Source organism: Lissotriton helveticus, chromosome 7, assembly GCF_964261635.1.
Source record: "Lissotriton helveticus chromosome 7, aLisHel1.1, whole genome shotgun sequence".
Taxonomy (NCBI): domain Eukaryota; kingdom Metazoa; phylum Chordata; class Amphibia; order Caudata; family Salamandridae; genus Lissotriton; species Lissotriton helveticus.
In genome coordinates, this window is record NC_136068.1 from 160342803 (window position 1) to 160356511 (window position 13709).

The window sequence follows — 13709 nt, forward strand, 5'->3', positions numbered from 1 at the left end:
ACAAATCTACAAAAGAACTTCCACCGAGGCTCTCCAAGAACAGGGTGTTATCACATACCAACAGTGCACATTTTGCTGCATGCGATGTCAGTGAGTCACCAGGGGTGTGAAATTTAATCAAATATTTACTTGTCTATGGGGAAGGTTGCTTCATAAATCTACTTGTCCTGTAACAAAATCAACTTGTCCCTTTTGTGCCATGTAATGCGACGACATAATATGACAGCAATCTCATTATATAAGAACTCAAATAGCCTCTCTGATTAAGTCAAGGCTCCTTCCGTAGTATGGTTTGAATACTAGCAATTCCTTTATGTTGCCACGTTTCCGCAGATCTACATACTGGGGGATGAAGGTAATGGTAAGCAAAAGTTCCAGGGTTGGAATGCCCTTTTGAGTCTGTGCAAACCTACTAACTTGTATGTTTTAAGGGTTTTCTCCAACCTTTCTCTGATCTTTTTCCCTACTGAGAAAGGTTGCAAATGTACTGCTAACAATCGTAGACATAAAACTCCTTCCAGGGTTGGGGAAAAAGTGGTTGGAGGGAAAGTGAACTTGCAAACACTCATTTTGTTTGCATGGGCAAGTCTACACCTGCATATTTGCTCATGCTAAAATGCAGTTCATAAATATTTTCAAGGAGTACTATTTCTTGGCCTACTTCTGTAAAGTCTTGTGAATTCATGAAAGCCGTATATCTGCACTTAATGCAAGCACATGCGTGCACTTTTGAGACTTTATTTAATAATTTGGCCCCTAATTAGGTCTGGTGTTAACCACTACCTTTTGTGTTTATTAAAATTCTGTCTCTCTCTGTCCATCGGCTAGCTTCACTGTGAGTGGCAGCATTCTGATCTTTCATAAGGAGCTTACTGACGCAGTCGTTTTGTTCAGTGCCAGGAATTACTGTGATAATGTTTTCATTTTAAGACCAAAACAACTTTTGCTTTTTCCAATGTTTGTTATAATAGTGAGGGCCCGGCAGTTGCCACACCAATAAGGTTTTACAAAAACCATGCCAGACAAGTCACGCATTGACAAAACCAAAAGGCTCCCCAACAATTTCAGACCTATTGGCTTTACCATAGCTTGTTTATTTTTTATGTTTCCCATATCCTTATTCAAACTGGTTACACTGATTGTCCATTATGACTATTTGTGGGAAATACTTGCATACATCAACACATGTTACTAAATGATGCTGCAAAGAAAAGGTACCTGACATTTTACAGTAGTTTAACTAAATGTTTTTGCCTTTTTTTGTGAACATTTTATTTTGAAAGCAAAGAATCATCAATCTTGGTTTCAAGCTTCTGCAAATATTTGCATTTAATCAGAAAGCATTCTGGGAGCATTATACATAGCCTCATATTGCTAAACATTGAAAGCGTGTGTACACATTTTTATACTGGAGCCACTGTCAGTATTGGTGCAGTCTGAGCTTAGAACGTTTACTTGGAGCGCTCACCCTGATAATAAAAGCTTTGCATTAACTCGTTTAGTGCGTCGAACATTCAGCGCCAGTGCTGAACGTTCTAAGAAACGGGTGGGGCCGTGTCGGCCGTTGGACGTGCGCAGCACAACGGAGGTAGTGCTCGCAACGTCCAACGGCCGACGGCAGCAATAAAGGGGTTACTGAACTAAACATACAAGTATGAACAGCATTAACACAGACACAAATATTACTTTAACTGCAGGCAATGCCTTTCCCTGATCCATAATGTGGTACTGTAAACTAAACTGGCAGCCAAAGGGTTTGTTCTGTAGAGGGATGGGCGTACTTGTTCCAAGGACAAAATACACATAAAAACATCTTGCCCTTGACCCCAAACAATATGTCCCGGGGCGTCAGGCTATAGGAATTCCACATCCCTGCAGTGAGAAATAAAGACATGGCCTCTGAGAAATGGATTGGAGGCTAATTAAGGCCTAGTTTGGCCTGCTTTAATAAAACATAGTTCTGCACATTGCAGTGTTGTAATTTCAAATGTAAAATGTTCATTTTACTAAGTAAACGTGAGTTTAACCAAAAAAAACTCAACAGTGATAAAGTTATGAGCAAAGCAAAAAATGGATTTCCTAAATAATGTTGTATTACCTTGGCTACAGCCCTTATAACACATAAATATATACGTTGTAAGAGTACTGAATGGGGTTACTAGGGATCTAAATTTTACATGGTTGAGTATGGGGTAAGTGCATTAAGGAAAGTCCTAAATGGGTATTGGGTCGTGCACTGCTTGGTTTTGACGTGGTCGAGTGGTTGAGCGTGCTCCTGAGAATCATTCCCCACTCGTGAGCGTAAATGTACAATGATTGGGTTGCAACCCCACCCATGTGGGGTGTCTCTCTAGGCACAGTTGAAGAAGTGCTGTAAAACTACATACAGAATGAAAAAATACTCTTGACAAAGTTATTCTTCTGTATTCTTTTAGTTTTCAAATATGTTCATTCCACATATATCTTCAATAATGTTCCATAATGCATCATTTCTGCATGCTGGATGATCACAATTAGACCTTTCCCCTATGCATTTCTGCATAAAGCCTTCATCAAGGGAATGTCTGAAATAAACAACAATAATGTATTTTAGTCATAAGGATTCTCCTCCTTGTATTTATCCATCACCGTATTACTCTGTGATTGTTTTAAAAGTGAATTTGTGCTCGTGGTTGCTCCGTACATATAATCGTAAATCCCGGGTGAAAACTAAAACTGAAACTGAAAAAGTGAAACACGCACGATTCTGACCTTCTTAGTGAGCCTCAATGGAACGTGGGTCTTAAATTGGATTAAAAAAAAGATTAAAAAGGTTCCATTCATGCTTGAAAAACGCCTATGCAAAACATTATTCACTCGCATTTGTGTGTTACTGGTTTCCGTGCTTGCTTGCTAACCGGTTTAAAGTAGGTTGACGCTCTTCTACGGACGCTGTCTCGTGCATACTAACTCGCGTCTTCAATATATGTCTAAGCTACGTCTGACGTCAGTATGTGATGTGTATTACATTGCGCGTTACTAGCGGTCTTTAAAGTTATAGTATACAAAAAATTAGAGTAGTTTAAAAAAATGACAGTGATGATGAAAAAAAAATCTATACCTATGATGATGGTATATAATTATGTGTGTGTAGTGTAACCATGTTCAGTTCACGTTCTGCATGTGATACAATAGTTTGTAAGCTACATGGGTTAGACATTATAAACAATATGAAAAATTTCAATTATTATATATGAAAAAAAGGCAATATCGGGTGACTGTGTTATTCTAGTTCAGCCTGCTTCACAGGCTTAATTCAATCCTGGCTGGCAGTCTGATAGCGATACCAAATGTATGCTCCCTGCAGTGCTGGTTTCAGCATGTTGTCATCAGGATTTGATGATGACTCTGTATTTCTGTATTTAGAGGTAGCATAGAAATTCTACTCTTTCATTCATTCCATTAGTCTTGAGGGTGTTCAAATGATAAATCCAGAAGTTTTCTCTCTTCAATAGCGTGTTTCTATTGTCTTTGCCTTCTCTCTTCTCTACTATTTCTAATATACAAGCTTTCATTTGCCTAATATGATGTTGTGCTTCAATGAAATGAGAAGCTACTACGGATTTGGTTCTGATGTTACTTTTATGTTCATTCAGGCGTGTCTTTAATTTTCGTTCCGTTTGCCCTAGGTAGGCTCTCCCACATGGGTACTTAAGCATGTATATAATGTTTGAAGTGTCACATGTCGCATCCACTTGTAACTTGATTTTATATCCATTCATGGGGTGAGTAATGTATCCTCCTCTGATTATGTTGTGGCAGTTCCAACACGGGATTGTGCCATTATGATTCCTTCTCAATGAGTTTTGTCGGATGTTTAATTATTTCCCCAATGTTTTTTGATCTTGTATATGGGAAAATTGGTTCTTCATCAAAGATATTTCTGAAATCCTGTTCCATTTTCAGTAAAGTCCAGTGTTTTTTGATGACTTTTTTATAATGCTGGCTCATTGTGGAATACTTACATACACATGTTATTTTTTCTTACTTAGTGGAAGCTTGTGTTGTGAGAAGTTCTGATCTATTTTAATTGGTCGCTCGATTAAGAGCTTTTGTGAGTAGATCTTCCTGATACCCTCTTTGTTTGAAACGTTGTATCATGTTCATTGACTGTTCTGTGGCCTTAAAGGGGAGGAACCATTAGTACTGTGCACCATAGATGTCAAGTCCCTTTAGACATCTATACCACACCAACAGGGGATAGAGGCAGTAGAGAAAGCCTTACTGCATACAGACTACGAAGAAAACATAAAGGTGTTCGTAATAGAATTACTAGAATTTACTCTGATGCACAGCTATTTTAAATGGCAGGACAACTGGTATTTACAGAAGAGGGAAACATCTATGGGCAATTGCGCAGCACCCACATATGCGAATATTTTCATGAATTACTATGAGGAGCAACACATCCTGAACTCACCACTATGGAAGGATAACATACGATTATATTTGCGCTTCATTGATGATATTTTTATCTTATGGAGAGGCACATCGGAAACTTTGGAGGCACAGATAAGAGATCTAAATACAATCAATGAGAGAATACAGTTTACATTCGAAATACAGAACCACTTCATCAACTTTCTGGACGTTGCAATATCTAAAACCCCGACAGGCTTCAAAACTAACATTTACAGAAAACCTACAGATAGAAACAATTCTTTAGTGTATGATAGCTTTCATCCACAACCATTGAAGCAACATCTCCCATATTCTCAATTGCTGAGAGTTAAGAGGATCGTCTCAGACCCCATTAAGGCCACAGAACAGTCAATGACAATGAACATGATACAACGTTTCAAACAAAGAGGGTATCCAGAAGATCGACTCACACAAGCTCTTAATCGAGCGACCAATAAAAATAGATGAGAACTTCTCACAGCACAAGCTTCCACTAAGATAGAAAAAATAACGTGTATGTAAGTATTCCAGCATTATAAAAAAGTCATGAAAAAACACTGGACTTTACTGAAAATGGAACAGGATTTCAGAAATATCTTTGATGAAGAACCAATTTTCGCATACACAAGATCGAAAAACATTGGGGGAATAATTAAACATCCGACAAAACTCATTGAGAAGGAATCATATAATGTCAGAATCCCATGTTGGAACTGCAACAACTGCCACAACATAATCAGAGAAGGATACATTACTCACCCCATGAAAGGATATAAAATCAAGTTACAAGTGGATGCGACATGAGACACTTCAAACATTATATACATGCTCAAGTGCCCATGTGGGAAAGCCTACATCAGAAGCAAGTCCATTAAGTCCGTAGTAGCTTCTCATTTCATTGAAGCACAACATCATATTAGCCAAATGAAAGCTTGTATATTGGAAACAGTAGAGAAGAGAGAAGGCAAAGACAATAGAAACATGCTATTGAAGAGAGAAAACTTCTGGATTTATCATTTGAACACTCTCAAGCCTAATGGAATGAATGAAAGAGTAGAATTTCTAGGCTACCTCTAAATACAGAGTCATCATCAAATCCTGATGACAACATGCTGAAACCAGCACTGCAGGGAGCATACGTTTGGTATCCCTATCAGACTGCCAGCCAGGATTGAATTAAGCCTGTGAAGTAGGCTGGACTAGAATAACACAGTCACCCGATGTTGCCTTTCTTCATATATAATAATTGACATTTTTCATATTGTTTATAATGTCTAACCCGTGTAGCTTACGAAATATTGTATCACTTGCAGAATGTGAACTGAACATGGTTACACTACGCACACATAATTATATACCATCAGCATAGGTATAGATATTTTTTTCATCATCACTGTCACTTTTTTAAACTTCCGTAATTTTTTTGTATACCATAACTTTAAAGACCACTAGTAACGCGCAGCGTAACACACGTACTAATTCACGGCATCATGTACCGACATCAGACGTCGCTTAGACATATATGGAAGACGCGAGTTAGTATGCATGAGACAGCGTCCATAGAAGAGCGTCAACATACATTAACCCGGTAAGCGAGCACGCACAGAAACCAGTAACACACAAATGCGAATGAATAATGTTTTGCATAGGCGTTTTTCGAGCACGAATGGAACCTTTTTAAATCTTTTTTAATGCAATTTAAGACTGCACGTTCCATTGAGGCTCACTAAGAAGGTCAGAATCGTGCATGTTTCACTTTCGTTAACAATTACCGAACTGCACTTTTTTTCAGTTTCAATTTTAGTTTTCACCCACGATTCACGATTATATGTACGGAGCAACCACGAACACAAATTCACTTTTAAAACAATCATGGAGTAATACGGTGATGGATAAATACGAGGAGGAGAATCCTTATGACTAAAAGACATTATTGTTGTTTATTTCAGACATTCCCCTGATGAAGGGTTTATGCCAAAATGCATAGGGAAAAGGTCTAATTGTGATCATCCAGCATGCAGAAATGATGCATTATGGAACATTTCTGAACATTATTGAAGATATATGTGGAATGAACATATTTGAAAACTAAAAGAATACAGAAGAATAACTTTGTCAAGAGTATTTTCTTCATTCTGGCTGTAGTTTTACAGCACTTCTTCAACTGTGCCCAGTGAGACACCCCACATGGGTGGGGTTGCAACACAATCATTGTAAGTGCATTAAGAACATGCTCACTTTGCCACTGGATTCAAGCTAGCCTGGCTGCTGAGGAGTGTTAACCCGAAACCGGTCCCAGGATGCTTGTTTCCGGTTCAGGGAAGACCTGACTTGGCAGTCCAGACTGGACTGTTCCCATGAGGCACAGGGTCAAAACTGATTTGCATATAGCTGGGTCTGAACTAGCTGGCGATGTGAGATAAAGAATGATGATGGATTAGACCCAGATCTGTGACTGGGGGTGAGAGTCTGAAAAGTTTCAGCACTCTGCCCATCATCTCCTTGTGTTTGCATAAAGAAATAAGCTCACATCTTCTCTATCCTGAACTTTACTCTGTCCACTTGTCGGTCTTCAAAATCTTCAAAACCAGCAGCATATTTACAAAGCCATCACGATCAGTAACCTTTTCTACCAGGCTGCAAACCTCACCATCTGTAGTGTCTCAGTAAAAAGAAAACAGGCCTTCCCCAATCTATATACCCATGCTCTGAAAGAAGATTCTGGTACCCATCAGGATCATCCCAATCCTGTTCCAAGTTAAGAAGGAGCTCAAAACACACCACTTTAAAGTGCACTACATCAAGATGGATTAACCGTCCAATTTTGCTCTCTTAACACAGCTGCATCTTCAAAATCATTTTTGGCTGTATCTTAGCCTTTGACCCTAAAGAGTTCTCTGCTGCCTTTTGGCAAGGTGTGAGCTACACATGCATACAACACACCACACACAAGCACTTTGGCATGCCAGTTAACAGGACCTAACAGTGGCACTGCCCAAACATAACCTCTGGCATTAGCAGCATTGAAAGGATAAAGGACTACTTAAGTTGTTCCTTTTAACAGTTTTTGTAGTAGTCTTCAATTCTAAATTCGTACTAATTTGAATCCTTTTACTTTCAGCTCAAGAGAAACCATCTTGGAAGGATGTGTTAAAACACTCTATACATAGACTCTTGTCTAGCTTATGTCACACCTCCCTGAAAGCTAGTCTCATAGTCACCTTTAGCCTAATATCCTTAATACTAGAACCTTTTGATTAAAAAAAGAAAATTCCCCCAAAAATCTTTAATTGCCACCCAAATGGCAGTCACCTTTGGTTCTGGTTTACTAGTTTTGTAGTCTATTTCTGAAAACTCACAGCAAATTTACCAAGATATACTCGGAATATAACTCCTGGGAGTAACTGGCAGAATCAATGTAATTAGCATTTCACCTCCTTCTTCTTTATGATCGAGAACTGAAAGATGGAGAAGCCTTAGGTAGACAGTAATTCAAAACCTCTTGAGAAAATTACTTTTAAATGAAAGCACCACTTGATCTTAGTCATCATGCACTCAGTATTTTAATGTTCCAGCGTCAAATTTGTATAGACACCTCAAATAAATTAACTTGAAACGCACCTTTTTGGTTCAAAGTCTACTATAATCGCCCAATTACTGATCCTATTCTTTCTAATTCACCCTATTTTTTTAAGTCTTCATTAGATTGAAGCAACAGGCCTTAAAATAAAACTGCATAAATGTTACCCGATGTCTAAAATATTAATCTCAATCGACATGACCACTGTCTATTGATAGCATTAAATAATAATGAAGGTAACCTGGCCCAGGAAATGTTATATTGCATTTATTGGCAACATTTAGGCTTTGGTAAACACTCTGTGCACTAATAACTTGCTCTTTTTAGATTACCGTAATACACAATTTTTTACATTAACAGCATCACATTATCAGCCTTCTCTTTAACATCTCCCTTCCTTTCCAAAACATGGTATTATGATGCACTGGGATGAGCACTGAATTCACATTCCAGATGACTTTAGAATAACCATTGCAAACTACCACAGAAGCAACCATTGCAAATAGCCACCGAAATATAAAAGCCATCATAAAACCAATCTTCTTTGACTATCACCGCTTTTCAATAACTGGCAAGCCAACTCAAGCCTCATTCAAGTATCCACGAGTTCATTTTCATTTGTAAAACTTCCCTATTATCATAAATGCCAACATTTACCTCCCCTAAACAAGCTATCTAAAGACCCACTGTTCACACAGCTTTTTGGAAATGTACCTTGAAACAACATCAGCCCTCTTTAGATGGATCTTTATCCCTCAATGGTTAGACGCCCGAGACAGGCAAAGTAAATACCTTATTGTTTCATTAATTAAATCATTACAATCCATATAAAAGAGAAAAAGCTTAAAACATTATTGCAATGTTTTTCACTGGACTGCTCCCATCATTCTCAATAAAAGTAAGACATTAAAATTATTAATATAAAAGTTCTCTTCTAGAACAGGATGACCTTCGCTTAAGTACAACCACAAGGCGACATAGTATCGATAAATACTATTAATAAAAGTAGAGGTATCATTTAAAAACAACAGGTAAGCCACCAAACTGGAGACAGGCTGATTACTTCCTTTATCCACCTGGCCACAAGAAGGATCCTATTTTCTCCTCCATCAGGCCCTTAGGACTTACTTTTCAAGGCTTTGTCATCTTTTTTAGTATTGTGTGAGAGGTACACTGGCACTGCCCTCGTTGCACACATTCGAGGGGCTCTCCACCTTGGTCACAAAACTCATGCAGTAGATACCCTATTAAGTATTCATTTACCCATAGTGTGCTCCAAAGCCACCAAAAGGTGGAGAGAAGAGTATTATAAAAAAAATTTATTATTTTATATTCAGTACTGGAAACACTGCTAGCAGGTTGTTTCATCAGATGGGCCAACAACCCCTTCAACAATAGGCTTCTTCCTTTCAGAATTAGGGGCCAGATGTACAAACCATCATTAGCGAGTCGCAAATTGCTTCGCATTTGCGACTCGCAATTTGCGACTCGCTCATTCGGATGCACAAGTGTCTGAGACACCGTTTGTGATTCCCAATGGGGTCGCAAATTGCATGCCTCATGAGGCTGTCGCAATTTGCGACCCCATTGGGAATGGCTGGCACTCCCAGGCATAGTGGCCTGCTGGGGTCAGCAGACCTCCATGTCTGGGACTGCTTTTAAATAAAGCAGTTTTAAAAAAAAAAAATGTATGCAGCCTGTTTTCCTTAAAGGGAAACGGGATGCATTTTATTTTTTCTTAAACGTTTTTGACCAATTTTTAATGGCAGCAGTGGTCCCTGGGACCACTGCCTGCTCTGAAAAAATGCCTAGGACCCCTTCCCGTTTGCGAATGGTTTACCACCGTTTTGAATAGGGTGGTAAACTGTGAGTGTTTTGCGACCGCATTTGCGGTCGTAAAACATTCGTACATAGGTGTTGAACTCCTGTTAGGAAGGGACGCCCTTGGAACGCCCCTTCCTAATAGAGAAGTCGCTAACCCTATTTTGTGAGTCGCTATTTAATTAGCGACTCACAAAATAGGGTTAGTACATGGGCCACAAGTTTTTTACGTGCGCAAACGGATCAAAAACCAATTTGCGCACACAAAACACCGTTGTACATCTGGCCCTTGATTTTTGCTAAAAGCCTGGCCAATCTCTACATATACCCAATGCTCTTTAAGGGTCATATTGTCTATGTGATATTGTTACAACATGGTCGCCTTTTCTCTAATTATATTTCTACTTGTGACATGGAAAGTTAGCTAATTTCACTACACCTACTTTGTAAGATATCTTTGCAGAACTAGAAACTGGGTACCCACCTCAAACCATATCATCAAGGACACTGTTTCCATTACTGGGTTTTCTTCTGACAATCCAATGTATTCTGGATGTCGCAGTCTTGTGGTGCTTCCACTACACTTAGACTAGCACACCTTGTAGCAATGATTTGTAGGTGAAAAGACCTGAGCTGGAAAAGATATACGTGATGACATGCAATAAGGTGGTAACCCTAACAAGGAGATCCAAGCTTCTTCAAATTGGCATGTGTATCCTTTAGACCAAAGAGACTACAGGGTTGACATCGCTCAGTCTGGAATGTGCACCCATTTAATGACTGTGCCATACTATTTTCTACAATATAGTGGGCAACTTACTTGTCAGCATTGGTTCTATTTGTCAATGGTCATTGTTGGCACAATACAGCTTGGCAAAGGGGTAAAAGGAGCCATTTTTAGTTTTACTGGAAGCTGCAAAAACTGTCCCACTTACATGAGTGCATAATATTCCAGTGCAATCTCTCTTCCTCACCAGTGTACTAAATTAATCACTTTTATTTGGTGCAGAGCTCGGTGGTCCCAATAACAGCCTGCCAGATAAGAAATGGCTAAAAGTAGCAAAAGGGCTATTTCTGTCACTAAGGCCCAAAAGATTCAGGGCGGTAAGAAATTTAAAAAAAAAGCTTCTTCTATATTAGGCTTTGCCAACAAGTAGTTCGTGAGCTACTGGTAACTCTTCAGCTAGCTGTCAGTAGCTTTCCTGTGTGCATCCCAGCCTTCTAAATTGGAACTTTTTTTTTTACTTGGTTAAATTGACAAAAGTATGAAAAAGTTGTGTATTCCAAGATGAAAACGTGTGTATTTTCAGAACTCACAAGCTGATGTTTGTAGAAAAATAGGTGCGTTTCCAAAATACATTTAAAGGTGATTATTGAGTGACACATCAAGAGCGGAGACCTATTAGTACTATGATTACGATTGTGCCAGGGACACTGCACCTGTGGCTGGCATATATTACCTACCTATAGGCATTCCAAATTGACAAAGCCTTTTTCCGCATTACTGCTGGCAACACACATGATGCACTGAGGTGATCACTGCTAGAAATCTTGGACATGGTGGTCACTAATATAATCTTGAGTGATGTGTTCACTATCACAACACTAATAATATCAGTATACCTCTCGATGATTTTCGTTTAACATAAGGAGCTCTTATTTCACAAAAGGCGGAAGAACCCTTCTCAAAATGATAAGTATGGCACTCCCAACTCTTGCTTTGGGACAAAAGTTGGGAACGCTCTCAGAATTCTGAACACAAGTGGAAGGGAAAGGTTCTCATTTTAAGCTTAAATTACAGCTTTCCGGCTATATTCATCACCAGGGTAACTACATGGTGTTGTCTGTTGAATGCTGCTATAAGTATTTTAATCGCAACGCTTATACATTTAAAAATCATAGGAACACGTGCCTGATTTGGTATTGTCAGTAATCTTAAATCCAAAACAGTCGTAAAATGAAACGTGCTGTTTGTTATGAACCGACACTGCCTGTAGAGCAGAAACACGAATGGAGATACTTGGTAGCACCATAGCGATACATTCGAAACACAACTACCGACATTCTGGCAGCCTCTTAGAACTCTTGTTTTGAACATACATACAAAATGTATAAAATAAAAAAAATCACCCTTCAAAGATTTCTCACTCCTATCTCTTTAAAGACTACAAAAGGACGCGAGGTGAGGATCGGACATGAATTGGGATTATAAAGGGACTTGATGATGCTGGCTATTTTACAAGTGTTCGTTAGGTGTCATGTTTTAATTTCATCCCTGGAGGTGTCAGGACAGCGCTGCAGCCCCTCACATCCCAAGCCTTTACAGTTCACCACCGCTCTGCAGCATGCCTCGCTGGGACAATCCCTCCTCCCTGCCGCTGTCACTTTTGAGACAGAAGCAGCGCCCATCAAATGAACACTCACTCTGCTTCCGACATTTTTTCTCTCTCGCTTCAAGGCGCCGCCGTCATACCACAGCTGCGTACCACCGAGCGCAGAGGAGGATAAACAGTCTCACTGCTACAGGTGTAATACAACAGTGCGTTGCCTGATCAATAAACAGCGAAAATGGACAACAACTAGAGGCTACAGGGCAGACTTCCTAACGTTTACGTGCAGGAGGAAGCCATATTGGAACGGCAACATTTTCATGATGGAGGTAAAATTAATTGAACATATAGCATAAAGTCAGTGATTTTTATTTATAACCACATTATAAATAGAACTTTGTTATTTTTAAATACGTTTTTCGATTTGAATGTAAAATAATTTTTATAGCGCATATCGATATTTTAATTTACCAAACCTGCTTAGGATTGTACTATGTAGTCACGATCCAAGTTTCTATTGCTTAGGTGAATACACAAGAAAGTAAAAAAATATGACATTTTTGACAAATGAATAGTGTACTTGGTATCAGGAGCGACATATGAAACGCGGAAGTAATTACGCGATCGTCGTAGTGTTTAGGTCTCGACTGTTCTATTCCGCAGGGATAAATAGACGAGAGTATAGTTGGCAAATCAAACTCCGAAACCATTGCGGATTTCAAACAGTTCATGTGGTGCACTCGTGCGAAACGCGCGTCCACATCAAACCCATCAGCCTCACTCCCACAGGCATCTGAAGCTTCCCCAGCGTGCGCTCGGCCTCAGGCATTCACCCCAGCGAGCGCTCAGCCACACTTCTCCTCCCCCTAAATTCACCCCTGCTGTTTCACTTTCACGGCCGCGAGGCTGTGCTCTAGCTCATTACACTTCCTAGGAATGAGCACCCCGCCCCCGCAATGCCGACAGCATTTCCCGGCCGCTTTTAATTCGGCCGCTTTTAATTACATTTTTTTTTCTTTCGGCGATGTTCTTGTTTTCTTGGTTTGCCTCCAAAGCAGACCCCTGCCACCTCCAACAAAGAATTGAGCGGCGCCCGTCGTGCATCTTTATTTATATATTAATGGCTCCTGTGTGCTTTGATTTTTCTTGGCTTACCACGGAAGCACACCCCTCCCACCTCCAACACAGCATTGAGCAGCACTCCCCGTGTGCCTTTATTTATATATTAATGGCTCCTGTGTGCTTTTATTTTTCTTGGCTTACCTTGGAAGCACACCCCTCCCACCTCTGACACAACATCAAACAGCGACGTGCACCTTTATTTATTTATTAATTGGCACCCGTATGCATCCGCTCCCCCGCCCCCTGCTTCACACTTCCGAGGAATGCGCACCCCGCCCCGCAATGCCGAGAGCATTTCCCCCGCTGCTTTTAATTACATTTTTTTTTCTTTAGGCGATGTTCTTGTTTTCTTGGTTTGCCTCCAAAGCAGACCCCTCCCACCTCCAACAAAGCATTGAGCGGCGCCCGTCGTGCAT

General features: G+C 39.8%; 1 protein-coding gene across 1 annotated transcript in view; it reads right to left on the reverse strand.

The window, feature by feature from the left end:
• SLC9A8 (solute carrier family 9 member A8) overlaps positions 1-12415 on the reverse strand; it is a 409071-nt gene extending 396656 nt beyond the window's left edge. Inside the window, exon 1 of the mRNA XM_078651847.1 lies at positions 12266-12415. Coding sequence (XP_078507973.1) covers positions 12266-12279 — 14 coding nt within the window. The 5' untranslated portion in view covers positions 12280-12415. The remainder of the gene's footprint in view (positions 1-12265) is intronic.
• Between the last annotated feature and the right edge of the window lie 1294 nt (positions 12416-13709).